This window comes from Magnolia sinica, chromosome 15 (assembly GCF_029962835.1).
Source record: "Magnolia sinica isolate HGM2019 chromosome 15, MsV1, whole genome shotgun sequence".
Classification (NCBI taxonomy): domain Eukaryota; kingdom Viridiplantae; phylum Streptophyta; class Magnoliopsida; order Magnoliales; family Magnoliaceae; genus Magnolia; species Magnolia sinica.
The window spans coordinates 13,291,486-13,312,321 of NC_080587.1; the positions used below are offsets into that span (position 1 = coordinate 13,291,486).

At 44.1% G+C, this 20,836-nt stretch overlaps 1 protein-coding gene across 1 annotated transcript in view; it reads left to right on the top strand.

Moving 5' to 3' along the window:
- Nucleotides 1-14,893, top strand: part of LOC131226820 (uncharacterized) — a 39,946-nt gene extending 25,053 nt beyond the window's left edge. Inside the window, exons 4-5 of the mRNA XM_058222544.1 lie at nucleotides 14,494-14,732; nucleotides 14,852-14,893. Of these exons, the coding sequence (XP_058078527.1) occupies nucleotides 14,494-14,732; nucleotides 14,852-14,893 (281 nt within the window). The remainder of the gene's footprint in view (nucleotides 1-14,493; nucleotides 14,733-14,851) is intronic.
- The last annotated feature ends 5,943 nt before the right edge of the window (nucleotides 14,894-20,836 follow it).

Below are 20,836 nucleotides of genomic sequence, written 5' to 3' on the forward strand. Positions count from 1 at the left end.
ACATGTGTAGATGCTTTTGGCCAAAATTGAAGGCGGTCCACGAATCAAGCGACAGTTTATAAAATAATTGGATGGACAGAAAAACTTAAGGAAAATGTTCTTAACCACTCCTTTGATTCCTGATGCTGTGACCCATTTGATGAACGGTTCTACTTTCAAAGACATATATACATGGCCCCATCTTATGGATGGAATGAATCTCATACACATCCATCACAGGCGGTACTCGAGATGGCAGGCTAATGGGTCTCCGTTTTTATACGAGGGAGTGGGGTTGAGAAATCTCTTTGTAAGAACCTGAGCCCAGGATGCGACAGCAAATGGGGAGATTGGACAATCATTCCCCCCACTTGTCGGAACTGGTGTAGGATTGGGAAGCGGAGTGGCTGGTGTACCAGACACCACCACCAATCTAACGGATGTGTTGACTTCACTAAATGTTATATCCCAAGTGTCCTCCCATTTTGGTGAGCTCTTCTTAAGGTTTTGAGAAAAAAGAAGAAGAAGATAGATCCAAAGATCAAGTGGACCACACACCAAAAAGCATATTGAACATCTACCATTGAAAGCCTTTCTAGAGTTATAGAAGTTTTGGATCTATCCGGTATTTGTTTTTTCTCTTCATTCAGGTATATATAACTTTATGAACAGATTAGCTGGAAAATAAACATTATGGAGCCTTACGGATGTTTTAACAGTGAGAATCACTAGGTCCACTATGGGGCTGTACTAATGTTTTAACGTTGTAATTCAATCACTGCTGCTTTCCTATGGTGTAATTCACATTGGATTTATATCTGCCACATTTTTGGGACGAAGTTCAAAAATTATAGTTAAAAATGGATAGACCACATGGATAAAACACATGCATCATACTGGCGTCTACATAACATCGACCACTAGCTACACAAAACTCAAAATACAACCGTAGAAATTCTTGCCCCAGCATTGATTCCAAGAAGGGCTTTACAAACCATACGTTGTGTGATTCCGAAACACACCTTATAATGATCCAAGAGACTTTAAAACCTACTTCTACCAAATCTCATTTAAACCCATGCACCAAACATCCCCTTAAACTTTGAATGTGAATCATTTTTGGACCGGTAGTCTAAAATATCTAAAAAAATAGATAGACGGTGTGAATATAATAAATACATCATTTTAAAGGTCATGTAACTTTGATATCCCTTGAACCATTCCGACAACCTGGAGGTCAATGAGCGCGTACCCACACCAGCCAATCCGCTTCCGTAGGATTGGTTTAATGTTGGTGGTCCCACTCGAGATCAACAATTCATTTTTTAATTGGTCAGTACTGCGACGACAAGAGAAGTGGATTGCTTTAAGTTAGTGGTCCCCACTTGAGAATAATGAGGCGAGGAAATCAGATTTTATACTTAGTAACTCAGTCCACTTTTGTCGCACTTTAGTTGGGCCCACAGTAAATGCACGTGATTTATCCCTGCAGTTAATCCGTATTTTCAGTTCATTTCAGGGGTTGAACATATCCAAGGTTCAAGTAGGCCACACCACAAGAGATTAAATTTATATTGGTCCAAAAATGATGTATTTATTATATCCACACCGTTCATCCATTTGGAGAGATCGTTTTAGAATAAAATTCAAAAAATAATTCATATCCAAATCTCGAGTGGGCCACACCACAAATATCAGTGGGAAGAACGATTCTTACCATTAAAACATTCGTAGTGCCCACCATAACTTTTATTTTCCATCCAATCTGTTCATGAGGTCACACAGACTTAGATGAAGAGATAAAAAAATATCATATTGATTAAAAACTTATATGATCCTCAAGAGGCTTTCAATGGTAGAGGTTCAATCCCTCACTGCCTTTAGCAGTGTGGTACACTTGATCTTTTGATCTGTCTTATATTTTTTTCTTCAGACTTAGAACGAGCTCGCCAAATGGGCAGACGGTTTGGATATAACACAGAACTTGGTGAGGCAAACACACCAGCCAGTTCGGTGTGTGGTACACCAGCCAATCCGCTTCCCTCCTAGAGGGGGGCGTATTAGCTGCAGCCCGGCTCCACCCAACATGCTGCGGCAGTGACACTAGGGCCTACCTTGATGCATGCATTGCATATCCACACCGTCCATCCATTTTACCAGCTCATTTTATGGCACGTTCTTAAATATGAAGCAGACCCAAATCACATATCGACAACACCGTAGGAAATAGTGGTGATTGAACCCCACTACTAAAAACTTCAGAGGGCCAACCTTAATGGTAATGTTTATTTTCCATCCAACCTGTTGATAATGCCACACAGACCAGGATGAAGGGGTAAAAATATTCAAGTTGATTCAAAACTTTTGTCGCCCATGAAATGTTTTTAATGGTCTTGAAACACTTTCATACGGTGTGATTAACATGATTTTTAGACCTTACTCACTTTTGGGTTAGTTCTCTTAAATGAGTTTGAAAACTGGATGGAAAGAATGATTGCACCTATCTTGCCTCGAACGGACAGTTCTGTGGGCGGGCCCACTGTGAAGTATCGGTTTGTCCACACCGTACATTCCTCCTCTCGGAACATCTTAAGGTAAAAAATGAGATAGATCCAACGCTCAAGTGGACCACACCACAGGTTACTCTTACATTTAATGCAACTGGCATTTAATGCTTTGTCATTTCATGTAACCCGAGCTTATTATTTGGTGTGGTCCATTTAAGCGTTGATCTGCACATGTCTTATAATAATCCGAGAGCAGGGATGGATGGCGTGGATAAACCGATACATCACAGCGGGCCCGCTCACAGAATTATCCGTTAGAAGCTAGAGACGGGCGGGCGTAGGACGCAATCCGCGTAACAAAGCTGTGCAGTAGATGTTGGAAGTCGGAACTAGAATAAAGACCGCACGCGAGTAGAGCCGTGCCCATCTCACACGCAAGAAAACATGCTAATATTGAAAACGTGTGAGAGATCTAAACTTTTGATCAAGTGGACTGCACTTATTTTCTCATTCTGGCTCAATATCATGCCACTTCGCTCATCTGCGTGGGCCACAATGTAGAACGAAAACGGATGGGTACAGAAATTTCTTATACTAACCATCCATTTTTTTAATGCACAACGTGGCCTGCGAGTGACATGATTTGAATTACAAAAGATCCAAACGTACCCCACCTTATGGAAGGTTCGGATATCAGACATGTGCATGCATGTAGATCAGTAGGGCTGGCTGTACACGAGTGGGACTTAGTAAATCTTTCACACGAAGTTTTTTAGAATTAGGGCTGTACATGAGCCAAGCTACTCCTAAAAAGCTTGCTTGGCACGACTCAATCTAGCTTGACTTGACTAGGCTTGAACAAAGATTCAAGGGAGCTAAGCTTCGTGTAACCAGGTCTGCTCGAAAACAATCCAAGTTTGATCACAGTGGATCTTGACCCGACTTAACTTGAAATCGGCTTAGCTTGAAGCTCAAGCTCAAGCTTGGCTCAACTCGAATATATGTGTGTGTGTGTGTGTGTTATATTTAAAATTTAATAACAAAAAAAAAAAAAAGAGTTAAAATTCTTAAAATTTTCTTTTTTGTAACTAGCCACGTCATCACTTACTGACCCTTGACACTCAAGATGGGCTTATACACGGCTGGTACCGATAAAAACCGTACAAATAGGATTGATCCACCGTATAAAACCAATGAATCCAACCGATCACTTAAACATCGAGTTTAGCCCCATGATTTGTTCACATAGGGCCCAAATCTAACCGACCTGCCACTGACTAGTCAAACAACCGTAACTAAATCAAAAATTTACACAAAGCCATGTCAGCTATAGCCCGAACCTCAATTAATAAACTAAATCAACCGAGTTACTCTTTTAGCCTAAAACCGACGGTTTAGAGTGATTATGACCGAATCACCATTTTCGCTAATTTTGAATAGGTCATACTATGAACTTAGTTAATCCATACCTCAACCATTGCGCCTAAGAAATCTCCCTACCCAATTTATTCCAGAAGTGCCCCGATTACCTGAACAAGTTCTAGACCACTCGTTAGTGAGCCGCTAGTTCCGAAATTCTAGAATAATGTCCATCTCACTGGGCTTGTGGTCCATCGCGGGAAATGAACTCAAACGACGACTGGAAATAGACAATTTGCACCGTTCAGTCAGCACTTGTAAAATGCAACTCTCCCGAGTATTAGCAAAAAATCTGAATTTTAAAACAAATGGCCCCGCACTTAGGACAATAAATTAGGACATTTCAATCGTCGGATTTTACCCAAATCTGCACCATAGGTTGAAGATATTTTTCTGCACTCGTCTGCCAAATCTGACCCCCGATCGAGAAACGGTGATCGTTGATCGCGAATCGGACCCTTGCGATAAAACCCCGAGTCTGTTTGCCGTCAAACTTTACCCAGCCCTTCATCAGGTCATGGGGCACCTATCCCATAAATTAAATGAGCCAGGGGGCCATCAGGACCACCCCAATAGCCAGATATGGGCCCCACATGACCATTGGAGGCATTTAGTGAAACACGGGGCCAAATGACTTAATTTCTGGATATTTAATGCTCAAACCCCTCTCATTTCCACCATTCCAGCAACTGAAATCTGAGAGAGAGAGAGAGAAGGAGAGTGATTGTGTGGTGCATGTGGTGCTTAGGGATCAAAATTCCCTGCACCCACACCCCTAAATAGCCAGGAATTCTGACCCGATCGTTGTAAAACCAAGCCACGTTCGATCTAAGGTGAGATTCGGACTCCAATCTACATTTCCTTAGCAACCAGCCACACGCAGGGCCCCGGCACGTCAAGTTTGCGGACTCGTCGACGCTAGAGCAATTACAAGGACCCCAAATGACTATAGGTGTGGACCATTACCTTTAGATGGCTGATTATCGTGCCTAGCATAGATTTTAGTAAATGTGCTTGATGTATTTTCCCTACATGTTGTTGGATTTTTTTGAATTGCTTGATTTGGGATTGTAAACTTAGAATTTCCCCAAAATGTGGAAAGGAGTTTAGGCCCCGAACACCCCTGAATGTGTGAAATACTAACCTGCATGTTAAATTAGAGTGTATGCACTTAATTTCTCCAAATATTGCTGAATTGTTGGTTGAACTTTGTTGCATGTGAAACATGTTAGGCATAGAAGGAATGTATTGTTGTCAAATTGCCGAATTTCTGAACTAATTACACTTGATTCCTGTTATATCGCTGAATTATATGATTCGTGCCGACACATGTGAAATTGAATTGTTGTGAATGAGTGCATGGTTGTCCATCTTGTTGAAATTGTTAGAATATGTTGAGCATGATCCTCGTGGTTTGGCGGAGATTGGTGTATTGCTGTCCATATACTTAGAATGCTGGATTTTGTTTGTCATTTATGGAATTATTCCTGAATTTGCTGAATTTATGCTACCATCTGTGAACTTGTCCTCTCATGGAGTGGCCGATTAACCAGAATTATTTGGAAACCTTTCATTGGATCATCCCACGGGTAAGTCTGGCCTGACCAGTTAAACCGTAAGTTGTCGTCCATATTTAGAGTACACGAGACGTCGTTCTCAAGCCGTTCAGTTTATGGTTTAGCTTGTTGGGGCATATTGGCTCATAAATCGATCATCCTTGCATGTTAACCATGGTTGCACACATCTGTAGGAACCGGTGATACATAAGCCGGGGATGGTAGTATGTGTAACGTCTCAGAAAAATCCGTACAAAGACCCGAGTACCACCTCAGGCAGAAATCGCCAAGGATCAAATTATGTGGAAATTAGACGGAAATTAATTAAGTGTTAAACTAAATTAATCGGTAAATTAGCTTGAACCGCTTTCTATACGAACTCAAGACCCAAAACAAGTAAAATCGCTAACGTTACATTACCTAAAAACCTAGGATTAATCTCAAAACCCAGTTGCTCGCGGGAGCATCTTGAAACTCCGTATCGGACCTAGACCGCGTATCGAAAGTCTGATTACCGCGAAACTATACGGTTATGACCGCCTTACTGAGCTTGACAACTATCTCGGGAATCAAGTTCAAATGGTATCCAGAAACGCACAACTTGAGGTTTGAGCGAAGTGTGTAAGAAATGCGAATATCTTTAAAAATGAACTCAAACTTAAGTGAATTGGGCCGTTCGCTTGTAGGCCAAATTTAAGGATTGAAATTGTCAGAATCTGACCATTACACCCTCGGATCAGGGAAAAATTTTCAACACATGTCGTGCACTTGACCTGATCGAGTGGCGGCGACTATTGAATGAAACTAGTCCTCTGCGATCGATCGTAAATGATCGGATCAAAAACTTAACCTGACATAGATCTATTGTTAAGAAACTTTCTCTGTATCGTATGCAGAAAATAAGCCGCTAGATGAGTTCTGTTGACCTGAAACAGCCACTCTTTAGCTATAACCTAAGTATACCATGGCCCTGGGGCCATTAACATCAGTTCTGGGCCTATATAAGGGCCTTAACCCACCCCTCTCTCATTCCATACGAAATTTCAAACCCTAGGAGAGAGAAGTGAGAAAAGAGAAGGAGAAGGCGAGGAGAAGTGAGAGAGAGTGAGAGATAGTTGTTGGGATTCGATCCCACCACTCCACGTGCTGAATCGCCTCTCCTGTGCTACACCGGCGATTTTAATTTCATTGTCGGGTAAGAAATCCTAACCCTAATCTGTTTTAGAAATACAAATAGGTAGATCGGTGAAATAGCTAACCTATTTCATGCTATAGGTTGTCGTTGTGCCATAGACGAAGACTTAGTGTTCGAACTAAGTTCGATACGAGTTTACCGGCGAAAGGTGCGGATTATAATTGTTTAGGTTATAGTTTTCAAGGCTTTCAATGTCAGTTAATGATTTATGACTGACTTGGTTGCTATCACATGTGCTTAGATATGATGTTTTTCGTATATTACATATATGTGTATTATGTTGTTTTTAATGCATTCTATGTGTTTATTGAAATGTTTGATTAAATATGGGATTATGATTTGTGCTTGTTATGATTGATATTGAGGATACATGATTGTTGTACGTATAGTGAATCCTTTATGAAGGGATTTGCTATAATACCTGTTATAACTACTATATTACATGTATGTTGATTTGTGTACTCTAAGTGTTTGATAAAATGCCTGAATGAGAAAATGCTTGCTGAAATGTATTTAATTAGGGTGTTGAGATATGATTCTCAATCCCCTTATCTATAGTTACAATTTCTTTCATATAACCTATCTTACTACTATGTGATTTATGGATGAAATGCCTATGTATGATAACATGTGCTTTACATGTTTGTACAAATGCTCAAATGAGATTTATATTTGAATTAGTTGTCACACGCTTTCTTTGACTATTACATGTGAATGTTATTGTTTGGAGTGTGTTTAGGGCTACGATGTAGTCCAGATAATCGGTAATGGTTTACGATCTGTAGCCGAACTGTATTAGCCACGATGGATACGTTCGATGAATCTAAGTCATACGCTGTTTGTCGACAGTAGTTAGGCCACGCGGAGTACTTACGCGCTCCATGTTGATTAAGTCAATATGCGCTCGTAGTAGTCAAGCTTGTCAAGTAACCCGATTGACCTAATATATGTTCACCATGTATGGATGCTACTGCTTGAAAATAGACCCCATCGCCGTCTGGAAGCTCCTCCAAAATTAAGACACGAACCTCGGGTCTCAGTCAGAAATGATCAAAATTGGAACATCGTGTAGTCTCACAATCTCCTTGATGCATATCCTCGCAAGTTGGTCCAAAGGCCAGGTCACATTGTATTCAAGTTGTCGGCCTACGATCAGGTGACGATCCTCTCGTAGTGACCTCGAGTATACACTAGGACTACTCTAAGGTGACAAGCCTTTCCTTAGTGACCTTGAGTATACATAGGGACTACGTTAAGGTGATGGGACTTTCCGTAGCGACCTGGAACTGCCATCGTATGTGATTAACTAGGATTGACAACCCTAGATGGATCATTGTTTGAGTCAATGATATAAAGGGGGGTACCTTAGCTTCCTGAACCTGCTGTATGAATAAGCCTAAATAAGAACTTGGCTAACATGATCATACACCGCATTGCATGTGTTTTGGCGAGGAAGCGCACATTTACTGGGAGTGTTGCATGTGTGATCGTGAGATGATGTCACTGAGGGAGTGCAGGTGAGGGCATACATCATTGTCGCATACCATTCTTGCATTAACAAGAGTACTTAGGACATAATTGTTGTACTGCTTTATCATTATTGCTTGACTAAATTGATAACATGTTAACCTTGCCTTATAGCTCCACTGAGTTGATCACTCACTCCCACGCTGGGACGGTGTTTTAAAACACCAACCAAACTCTGTTGTAGTTTTAGATGACGGTGAGGCTTATGGGTTGGAGCCAGTCTTCTACGACGACAACAAGGAGTTCTCCTATTTGCAACTCTTTGGCGGATCTATACCTGGAGTTACGTCACCCGGATTACAGGGATACGAATTAGTTGGACGTCACACTTGCCATTTTGTATATTTTGGAACAAACATATATATATTTAGCCTGGTGGCATGGTCATACTCTAGGGGTTTATAACCACTCATATACTTTATATATCTACCACAATCTTCCGCTTGCTTAATTCAATCATCTCTGGAGTATGTGTTGATTTAGTGTAATCTCATTCATGTTTAATGCATTAATACGGACAACATTTAATCATCATTATCTATGTTGCATAAGTGATGCGTTGGAACTCGGGAGTTGAGCTTCTGCTCGACCCCCAATTTTCAGGGCGTTACAAGTTAGTATCAGAGCATGATTTGGATTAAACTGGACTTGGGTTATGGTCACACGATGCACACTGACGTACTTTGACTTAGGGGGAGCGTCAAAACGTAAAAACAGTCGTAGGATTCCCAGTTTTGCCGACAAGTGAAACTGACCGTTGAAATCGGACCCGTAGGCATTTATGATCATGTGAGATGGCCCCAATCCTTTTCCAAACCATCCATCGATGGGTCTGGGCGATGATTCGGCGTATTCCACACTCACACACCCCTCAATGCACGAATAGACACGAGATGGGACCTGAAACCACATCGAACAAACATCGGGGCCTAAACCACATGAAACAGTGGAATTCGAGGGAGGCCCACACATTTCCGGCACCTGGGGGGATGTCTGAGGCCTCACACCACTATCTAGCAACCGGCGATGTCATCGCCGGATTAGCGAGGCCTCGCCGATCGGGTCGCCTAGGCCTGTCGGGCCAGGCCGGCATATGTACACGGCTGTGGGCCCCATGAAAACATGTGGGACCCCTTATATCCTCCCCATTTGCTTCATTCCCCTCATTCCCACCCTTCTAAGCTTTCCAAATCTCTCAAATCTCCATTTTTCTCTCTCAAATCTCCCCTTAATCTCAAATCCTCTTCCTTTTTCATCACTACATACACACCCCCCATCATTCCTTTCAAAACCATCTTCTATCTCCCTCATTTATTTCCATTTGAGTGCACAAACTCTCATTTGTGTCTCAAGAATCTCAAAGTCCAACAATCCACCTAATCCCTCCATTTTATTTCACTCTCATGGCTCTTTTGAGCTCGTGACAGCCATATTCTCTCTCTCCACACTTCTTTCTCTCATGTGGAAGAAGAGGGCTTCCACGGATGAAGCCGGGCCTAACCGCCTTACCCGTTTAAGAAGGGAGAAAGGTGCTACAGCAAGTACAAGCATCGATCGGGAGATAAGGATGAAGCGGGATCTCGATCCCCAGGCTCCCCTCGAAAGAGCTCTACTGGCGGATATGTCACATGGAAGGTTTCACGGCCGTAGGGTTCTTTTTGAAGCACACATGGACGAGAAGCTCTTTGGGCTTTATCTGGCAATGGATCGCCTATTGGACATCGGATTGGGTCCCATATTTGAGGGCAAGTCATGTGCGAATGAGAGCACTGTCCGAGCCTTCTGCAGTCATATGCGAGAGCCATCGCTGGAGCCTTTACAGTTCAAAATTCCCATGGGAAGGCGAGAAGCCACAATTGACGTTGGTTTGATAGCCCAAATCATGGGGATGCCGCGTGGAGAGGTTCTTGCTAGTGAGAAGAGCCTCAGGAGTGCACGTGAAAAGGATCATCGCATGCGATTTCTTTGTGGCCGACTGGTCCACTGGAATCCAAGCAATTGCCTCCGGCATCCAGAATGACTCCTAACTTCCACCTGCTCCACCACATCTTCATCACGCCCCAAACTCGGAGGCCGGGCTCACAAAATTCCCGATCGCGAATCCGCCGACGACCTCCGTAGAACCCCATTCTCGGCTCCCAGCGCCCATTCGCCAGATTCCGATCCTGGGATGCTACAAGGAGGATTTTCAACATCAGTTTAATTCGTAATAAGCATAACCAAAGGCATAACCCACACACAACAACCAAAAACTCCATCACATTTCCACTATAATCAAAAACTTTACAAGTACAATGAGCATAAGGGAAATACAATGAAGATGAACAAAACTCCAAAATGATCTGCCACGCGCCCAAGCCTCAGCGCTGCTGCGATCCAACGTCACCTGCACGCAACGGTCGTGCATAAGCTTATAGAAAGCTTAGAGGGTGGTGAAAGTATATGCTCAAGGTGGTAATGCAGCTATGCAGTATCAGAGTAATGCGGAACATGCTGATGAATGCCAAGAATACCATTAGCCGTACCAAGGCCATGCGGTGCAAAGAATGATGTCGGCCATACCAAGGCCATGCAATGCGAAATGCAACTCAAGCATACAAATCCTCATCTAAGTCCACATGTCAATACGGCTCAAATCTAGAATATCACCGGGGTCTAGTACACTCCAAGCCGATTGCCGCCCCATCGCGCACAATAAGGTGAGTGGAAAAGACCTCACTATCCTTTGCCAATATCGGGCTCGGCTCGTCGAATAGCGGACCCATTCCTCGAGTGGGTCATCAGCCTAGCATTGCCCCTTACTCTCGGGCGGGTAAGGCCGCACCCCCTTCCAACCGACCACGACACAGTGAAAAGCGCAACCGTCTGGTAATCGGCACTCGGCGCTCATGCATCCACTCGGTCTAGACATTGGAGCAACCTCCACAGGTACCATAAGGGTTTAGGGACTTTCACCCAGGATATCTATCGCACCCCATGTAGAACAGTATTTCCGGTATCCAATCCTGCCAACCACGATACATCTGTGGAGGCTACAGCCCTGATGTCGCTAGGGCGTATAGTAACCATATCACACAATGCGAATCCATGAATCACACTATCCAGTCATACAACAATCCTGCGCATATCGTGCGCTCATGTAGGGCAACACCACACCCCCTATACGGGAGCCCCTGAACAATTTGCCCGAAGGCATATGCTATGATCAGTCATTCCTCATATCAAGCATGCATATGATGCATATGGTCATGAATCATGGAACTAAACATGTTATATAGGATGGATGATGTGCATAACAGAGATGGGCTAGACGGTCTACACATAACACGCACGAGCCTAATAATGGGCCTTAGGGAAAGTCATAATGCGGACATTTAACCATACTATACCTGCAATGTGGACGTCAAACCACCATTGCTCCCAAGGCATAGCCCTGACGTAAACATCATTACATAAATCATGTTGGGACTGCACATTGCAATGAACCTTAGGTACATCCCATTGGGCTTTAAATACATCAAATGGGCCAAATCACATGGGCCTTATATTCATTAAGTGGGCCACATCAATGGGCCGCACCAATGGGCCTTATGTTCATTACAATGGGCTATAACCCGTGGGCCTTAGAATGCATTAAATGGGCCTAATCTTATGGGCCTTATATGTATCAAATGGGCCTCGCCAGTTGGGCCCCATACGTGCATCAAATGGGCCTCAACCCATTAGCCCCATTACAACTTAATGGGCCTCGACCCATGGACCTTACATATACATCAAAGTGGGCCTCAATCATGGCCCACAAGTGAACTGAAATGGGCCTCCCACCATCAATAAATTATATATAATATAATATATATATATATATATATATATATGTAACATATAATATTATATATATACATATAACATATAATATTATATATAATATAATATTATATATAAATATATATATACACACACGAGCACACACACGCACCCACCACACACGCACGCACACACACACACATGCACCCACCCACATATGCACTCACACATCACGGTGGGCTCCACGTCCACCGTCTGGCGGACGGTGGGAATGAAACACATACATCAATGTGGGCTCCATGTGGGGCCTACCATATTGTTTCTATGCCATCCAACCCAAAAATCAGGCCGATATAAAACTTAGGTGTGCCACACCACAAGAAACAAAAGGGATTTAATGCCATATCATTGGAAACTTTTTGGGTGCCACGAAAGTTATGTATCGAAATGATATTTGTACCTATACTTTATCTGAGTGGTGATAAGCCTATGAGCGGTTTAGATGGTTGGCTCCAGGAAGGTTTCAATGGTGGATGTTTCGGTTCTAACTGTTTCTTGTGGTGAGGCCCACATGAATTTTGTATCCACCTGAAGTTCATTTATTTATTTATTTTTTTTTATTTCAGAAAATCCGTAGATTTTGCAGGTGGGGTCCACATCCAGTGAATCCACGCCGTCCAGTGTTCTTCCATGGCTCACCACGAGCAAAACAAGTCCAATATTGGACATATTCCAGTGTATAACCAATCAGGGAAGGTTTCAATGGTGAAAACCACCTTTTGGTATGGTATGGCCCGCCCGAAGGTCTGATTGATCACATCTTTTGGCTCAACGCCTAAAACAAACTTACGAAAGGAATGGACGGCATGGATTTAATACATACATCAAGGTGGGACCCATATGAGTGGACCATTCCAAGCTTGGGGAAAAAGCTTGTATTTGTGTTTCTTCCAACATACGTCCAGCGTCCCTGGACGCTGGACTTGGCATATAGGTTGGAGGTGGGCCCTGCTTAGGTGGGCCACCAAGTGATGGATGGTGTGGGTGCTACACATATAAGATGGGCCCCACTTATAAATGGTTTGGATAAGGTACCTACCTCATGGTGGGGTCCATTCAAGTGGGCCACACAACCTCATCATCATAACAACAAAATAAAATAAAATAAAATAAATAAATAAATAAAATAAAATAAAAAGGGAGAGAGATAGAGAGTGAGACCGTGTGATGGAGGGACCCCGGCACTATGGACCCTCCCTTGCACTAAATCATACATCAAGTGGGTCCCATTACATGTGGGGTCCATGGAATTGAAATCCAACGGTGGAGATCCTTTCTCCACTAAAATAGATGGTCTAGATGACCCTAAGCATACAAGGAAATAAACATCATGATGGGGTCCATGGAGAATGGCCCCATCATGGAATGATCATGATGATCCAAGTGGGCCATCGGCCACATCTTAGGGTCCAAAGTGAGATCCAAACCATTGATCGGTTGACCTCACTTGGCCCAACTTAAAAACATCAAAATCTACCCTATAAAAACACCCACCACTTGATCTTCTTGCTCCCTTGGCTTCCTTAGCTCCTCGTGCTCCTCTTTGATGGAGGAAGATGAGAAATGGATGGTTGAGATGAGAGATCTAAGGATGGAAAGGTGGGCCACACATGTAGCTTGGGAGAAATGGGAGAGGGTCTCATACGTATGGATTTTTGTTGCTTGGAAAAGTATGGAATGAGAGAGAGACTTGTAAGGGAGAGAGAGAGAGAGAATGATGGGTGATGGAGTGATGGATGGGAGAGAGGGATGGGGTGTAAGAACTTTATGACTTTTTTGACAAAATGTGTAAGAAAAGCATGGGTTGTGTAAGAGCTTTTTGACTTTGGGGGTTGCTTGGGAAAGGGTGAAAGTTGATGTATACTTGACATGATGGGATTGATGGGATTGATTGATTGATGTGACATCTTGTAGAGATTCCCTCGAAATTCGCACGCGCGGCGTTTTACTCGACGCCGGCCCACATCTCCTAGCCAGAGCATCGCATCGGCGCACGAGTCGCGGCATCGGAACGGCGGCGGCGCGGTCGTTAAGGTACAAGGTCTGGGTTGAGTCGACTCGGGTTGACGCCATGAGAATCCTTGTGGCCGACTGGTCTACTGGAATCCAGGTAATTGCCTCCTAATGTCCAATATGACTCCTGACTTCCGCCTGCTCCACCACATCTTCACCCACAATGTGTATCCCAGATGGAGCAATCACAGCGAGTGCACGCATTTGATAGTAGACTTTCTGTACCGAGCTGGACAGGGAGACAACCTGTGCCTGCCTATGTATTTACTACTACAGATAGTTTAAACCACATGCTCTCTTAGAACAACCATTTCACTCCCATTCAGCCGACTCATATGCAAGGTTGCTCGTGAATTCGGCTACAGACTTGGCGCAGAAATTCCTGCGCCGATCCATTTCATCAATGACACCACTCTCAACAACATGAATATAGGGCCACAACAACATCAAGCCCGACTCGATGAGAGTGAAGATGAAACGGAAAGTGAAGAGGAAGAGAGTGATGAAGAAGGCAGAGATGAGATAGATGAAGAAAGCGAGAAAGAGGAAGAGCAGGAAGAGGAAGAAGAGGAGACCCAAGACACTGATAAGGGCTCTCCTCCTGCTACACATGGGCGTGACAGTGATCAGGCTACTTTGGAAGCCCGTTTGGCTCAGATCGAGGAGGGCCAGGTTACCCTGCAACAAGAGTCAAAGAGACCCGAGCCAAATTAGAAGAGAATCAGGCCTTCGTGAAGCGTAAATTTAGCAAAGTGTCTCGCACCTAGAGGGCTATCCTGTGTTGCCTACAGGACAAGGGTGCTCCTCCACCATCGTTTGATTCAGACAACTAGTCATATGTGTAGTCATCCCTTAGTTTGTTTTGCTATTAGTATTCCTTTGTACTAGCCTTAGTAGACTTGTTTGGTCGTTAGTATGTTTAGTGGTTGAAGCTTGTTTAAATTAGCTCACATGCATCTTTTGTCATGGCTCATGTGAATCATATCTCATGTATTGTGATGATTTTGGTAAATGAAATGCATGAAGTTTCTTTAAGCTGTGTGATGTGAATGGTGTGCGGATAAGTGTATGTTTTTATGCTAATCTGACATGGGTTGTACCCTATGTTGAATATAGGGAATCCCACCTAAGGCCATTCGGAGTACGATACGTCTTACACTTGGCGACTTGATTGACGGGGCACCTCCCCTCGGCGATAGCCATACGGACCCCATTTGGGCCCGGATTGCGAGACTATGCCGGATTCTCGCCACCCACCGGCCCCCACCAATGGAGCGACACTGTTACACCACCGGTTCTGAGTAGAGCCGTACGTCCTCGTTGACGCCCACATATATCGAGCTCCTTCTCCTAATAGGTGGAGCGAGATGATGCTCCTTATGCGATGAGAAGATTTGGACCACTATTGCTAGGCCCTTGCCCATAACATAAATGTGGTTCCACCTGACCTGTGCACCCTACTAGAAACATGGGTGTTAGCGGCTTATTTGAGCAATTCTAACGCTTACGACCTCCTACATTTGTGGGTACTCACGGACTGAGGAGGCCGAGTATTGGCTTGACCGTATCTCTAAGATTTTGAAGCCGCTGCAAGAGCCCGAGTAGGTAGAGTTGGTCACCTACATATTTGAGAAGGAGGCCGGTCTATGGTGTAACATCCTTGGGACCGTTGCTCCTGGTTATGTATGGTCGTGGGAAGCCTTTGAGACGCGCTTCCACGGGAAGTATTTCCCTCTTACCTACCATAATGAGAAGGAGGAGAGTTTCTTCGCCTCCGACGGGAGGAATGACAGTGGTGGAGTACGAGAACAGGTTCACGGCTGGCCAAGTATGCTCCCCCGATATTAGCAGACCAGATACGAATGCGGCGATTTTCTAAGGGTCGACCTGAGATACGCTTGAAGATGTGTTGCGCTAGCATACTCAACTATGCTGTTGAGCTAGTGGACATGTCTCTGCGAGCTAAGCAGGATGGCGATCTCGTACATGTGTGCCCATGGATCCTAGGCCTTGACCTGATTTACCGAATCAACCGTTTCTTGGCAAGAGGCCACGTGCGATTCTCCTCATCGGCTTACGGCTCCACCGACACGGCCAAGGCGACGACATGTGGTGCACTTATCGTAAGAGGTCGAGTCATGCGACACGTATTACTTTACCAAGATGAGGGACAATGACTTTATGCCCCCTTAGAGGATCAACCGTCAGATGCCACAGGCTATCTCAACTCCACCTCTACATTTTGTACTACCTACATAGCCTTCCTATGGGCCACTGCACATCGATCTAGGCCGCCTCAATGGCCTATGGTACCGCAGCCGAACCGTTCTCGAGGCTCGTGTGCACTCACTTACGGTTGAGGTATCAGAGACAGCACCACACCATTGGCTTTCGAAGTCACCGCACACATCCAAGGTATACCAGTCTTTCTATTAGTGAACACCGGGTCCACTATCTCTATCATATCATGTGCAGCAGTCAATAGTGTTGGAAACAGCTCCTACGAAGGGGTTGAGAATCCTTATCGCCATAAGAACTTTTCAGATGTTACCAAGCTTTGTAAGGATTGCTCGATAGACTTAGGGAGTAGAACGGTACTCGTTGACCTGATCGTTGCCCCACTATATCATTACGACGTTATCCTCTGTATGGATTGGCTCAGAGATGAAGGTAGAAATTGATTGTGATACTAGAGTGGTAGCCCATGGACCTGAGGCACGACCTTTACTTTTCCGTTCAGTCGTTGGCCTGCCGTGTTAGTTATTATGCCACCTTCTTTGGAGAATGTGATGGTCTGACACTTAGGAACATGCCAGTAGTTCAGGATTTTGTGGACGTATTCAGGAAGATACCTGGATTACCTCATCAGCGCGAGATCGATTTTACCATTGACCTTGTGCCTGGTGCGACTCCCATTTCACTACCGACTTATTGCATGCCTCCATGTGAGATGGAGGAACTGAGGAGACAAATCGATGATTTGTTAGAGGCAGGCTTTATACGACCGAGTGTATCTCCTTGGGGAGCGCCCGTGTTGTTTGTAAAGAAGAAGGATGGATCACTGCGATTGTATATTGATTATCGCAAGTTAAACCAAGTGACAGTGAAGAACAAGTATCATTTGCCCAGGATAGATGATCTGTTTGACCAGTTGAAAGGGGCACAGTTTTTCTTAAAGATTGACTTACGTTCTGGATACCACGTGCAGAAGACGACTTTCAGGTGGAGGAGCCGTCTACGAGTTTTGGGCACTACGAGTTTCTTATGATGTCATTTGGATTCACGAATGCACCGGCCGTGTTCATGGATCTAATGAACCGGGTGTTTCGACCGTATCTGATTTCGATTCGTCATTGTATTAATAGATGACATCTGATATACTCCATTATATTTATAGATGACATCTAATATACTCCAAGAGTCGTAAGGAGCATGAAGAACATCTGCGAAGTCTTTAATACACTTAGAAAGAACCAATTGTTTGTGCGGTATAAGAAGTGCGACTTCTAGAAGGAAGAAGTGAAGTTCTGGGACATGTGGTGTCCAAGGAAGGGATAGCGATAGACCTTGCTAAGGTGACCATGATTCGGGACTAGGAGTAGCCGGTTGATTCTGAAGTGAGAAGTTTTCGGACTCGTGGCTACTCTTGTCGATTCATTAGAGACTTTTCCAAGATAGCCGGACCGTTGTCTCAGGTTGACTCGGAAGGATCTTAAGTTTGCCTGGAATGAGAAGGCGAAGGCGGCAGAGCCGAAGGATAAGTTGACGTCCACCTCTGTGCTAGTATTGCTAGAGTAAGGGGTCAAGTATATGATATACACCGATGCGTCTCGTGTTGGTTTGGGTTGTGTTTTGATGCCGAAGGATAGGGTTATTGCCTATGCATCGCGACAGTTGATGAAACACGAGGAAAACTACCCTACGCACGACCTAGAGTTAGTAGTGGTCATCTTTATATTAAAGCTCTGAAGACATTACCTCTATGGAGAGGAGTTTGAGCTCTTTTACAACCATAAGAGCATCATATACATATTCACGCAGAGGGACCTGAATATGAGGTAGTGACGATGGATGGAAACCTTGAAGGACTTCAAGTTTGAGGTCTCCTACCATCCTGGCAAGGCTAACCTTGTGGCAGATGCATTGAGCAGTAAGAAGACTATAACATTTGTGGCTCCGTTGATGATCGATGAATGGAATATGGTCGAGTTTTTGCGAGACTTCGAGTAGAAGCTTATGGTAGAGGAGCTGTTCGAGAGCATCGCACACGTTCGTGTGCAGCCACTCATTGATGAGAGGATTATTGTGGCTCAGAAAAATGATGAATTATTGGCCAAGATGAGAGAGCAGGTGAGTAACAGTGCGGACTCAGAATGGAGAATTAGTACAGATGGGGGTTTACGTTATCGTGGCCCCCTATGCATCCCAAACCTTCATGACTTGAGAAGGGAAGTTCTCGAATCTGCTCACAATTCGAGGATGGCAATGCATCTTGGTAGTACGAAGATGTATCGAGACATGAAGTGTTCATATTGGTGGGACAACATGAAGGCCCACATAGCAGATTATGTGTCCCGTTGTCTCATGTGCCAGCAGGTCAAGGCCGAGCATTGACCTCCTGGTTTACTTTAGCCCATGCCCATAGCAGAATGGAAATGTGATTTCATCTCTATGGATTTCATCTCAGGGTTACCGAAGACGAGGAAGGGGCATAACTCCATTCGGGTGATCGTGGACCGGTTAATGAAATCGGCTCATTTTCTACCTATTAGATTTTTGAACTCTGCAAACGAGTGGCCAGGCTATACATCAAGAAGATTGTGCGTCTGCATGGAGTTCCTATGGAGATCATGTCGGACCGAGACACATTATTCACATCTATCTTCTGGATTCGTATCCAGGAAATAATGAGTGTGAAACTAAAGTTCAGTATCGCGACCCACAAACTGACGAGCAGACGGTACAGGTAAATCAGTGTTGGAAGATATGCTACGAGCTTGTGTGCTTGATTTCAAGGACAGTTGGGATGATTTGTCTTCCTTATATTAGTTCGCATATAACAACGACTTTCGGTGAGTATTGGTATGGCTCTCTATGAAGTGTTGAATGGGCGTCCACTGTAAAGCACCGCATTCTTTGGGTAGAGGTTGGTGAGAAGAGTTTGATTGGCTCAGAGTTAGTACAGGTGACTTCATAGAAGATCGACATTATCAGGCGTCAACTTCTGGCAGCACAGAGCAGACAGAAGAGTTACGCCGATACAAGGCGGCGGCAGTTAGAGTTCGAGGTTGGAGACCATGTGTTCCTAAAATTTCCCCCATGAAGGGAGTCCTTCAGTTTAGAAAGAAGGGGAAGCTCACACTAAGATTCATTGGCCCATTTCAGATACTAGATCAAGTGAGGGTGGTAGCGTACCGCATTTCTTTACCCACACCACTCATAGGCGTGCACAACGTATTTCACGTGTCGATGTTAAAGAAATACGTTCCTGACCCTTCCCACGTTATCAGATGGGAGCAGGTACAGTTGAGTGAAGATGCTACTTATGTACTGCGATCGACGCATATTGTAAATAGGAAGGAGCAGGTGTTGCGCAGTAAGGTGATTCCACTTGTGAAGGTTCTTTGGACACACCACACTAAGGAAGATGCTACTTGAGAGACAGAAGCCGAGGTCCGAAAGAACTACCCTTAGATTCTCAAGGAGTACAAAAATGTACTAATTTCGAGGATAAAATTTTTTCTTTAAGGGGGGTAGATTGTAACGTCTCAGAAAAATCCGTACAAAGACCCGAGTACCACCTCAGGCAGAAATCGCCAAGGATCAAATTATGTGGAAATTAGACGGAAATTAATTAAGTGTTAAACTAAATTAATCGGTAAATTAGCTTGAACCGCTTTCTATACGAACTCAAGACCCAAAACAAGTAAAATCGCTAACGTTACATTACCTAAAAACCTAGGATTAATCTCAAAACCCAGTTGCTCTCAGGAGCATCACGAAACTCCTTATCGAACTTGGACCGCGCGTCGAAAGTTCGATTATCGCGAAACTATACGATTATGATCGCCTTACTGGGCTTGACAATCATATCGAGAATTAAGTCCCAATAGTATCAAGAAATGCACAACTTGAGCCCGGAGCGAAGTATGTGAGAAACGTAAATATCTTTAGAAAATGGACTCAAACTTAAGTAAATTGGGCCGTCCACTTGCAGGCCAAATTTAAGATTTCAGATCGTCAGATTCTAACCCAATTACACCCTCGGATCAAGGAAATTTTCCAACACAGGTTAGTGTACTTGTGGCCCTGATCGAATGGCGTCGACCGTTGAACTGAAACAGGTCCTCCGCGGTCGATCCGTAAATTCGATCAAACCGAAAACTTAACCTGGCATAGATCCATTTTCGGGAAACTTTCTCTGAACCGTATGTAGAAAATGGGCCTCCAGATGAGCTCCATTGGCCCGAAACAGTCGCCCTTTGGCTATAACCTAAGTATACCATGGCCCTGGGGACATTGACATCAGTTCTAGGCCTATATAAGGGCCTTAACTCACCCCTCTCTCATTCCATACGAATTTCCAAACCCTAAGAGAGAGAAGAGAGAAAAAGTGAAGGAAAAAGTGAGGAGAAGAGAGAGAGAGAGAGGTAGTTGCTCTTGGGATTCGATCTCACCACTCAGCGTCTTGAATCGCCTCTCCGTGTTACTTCACCGGTGATTTTGACTCCGTCCTTGGGCAAAAAATCCTAACCCTAATCTGTTTTAGGGATCTA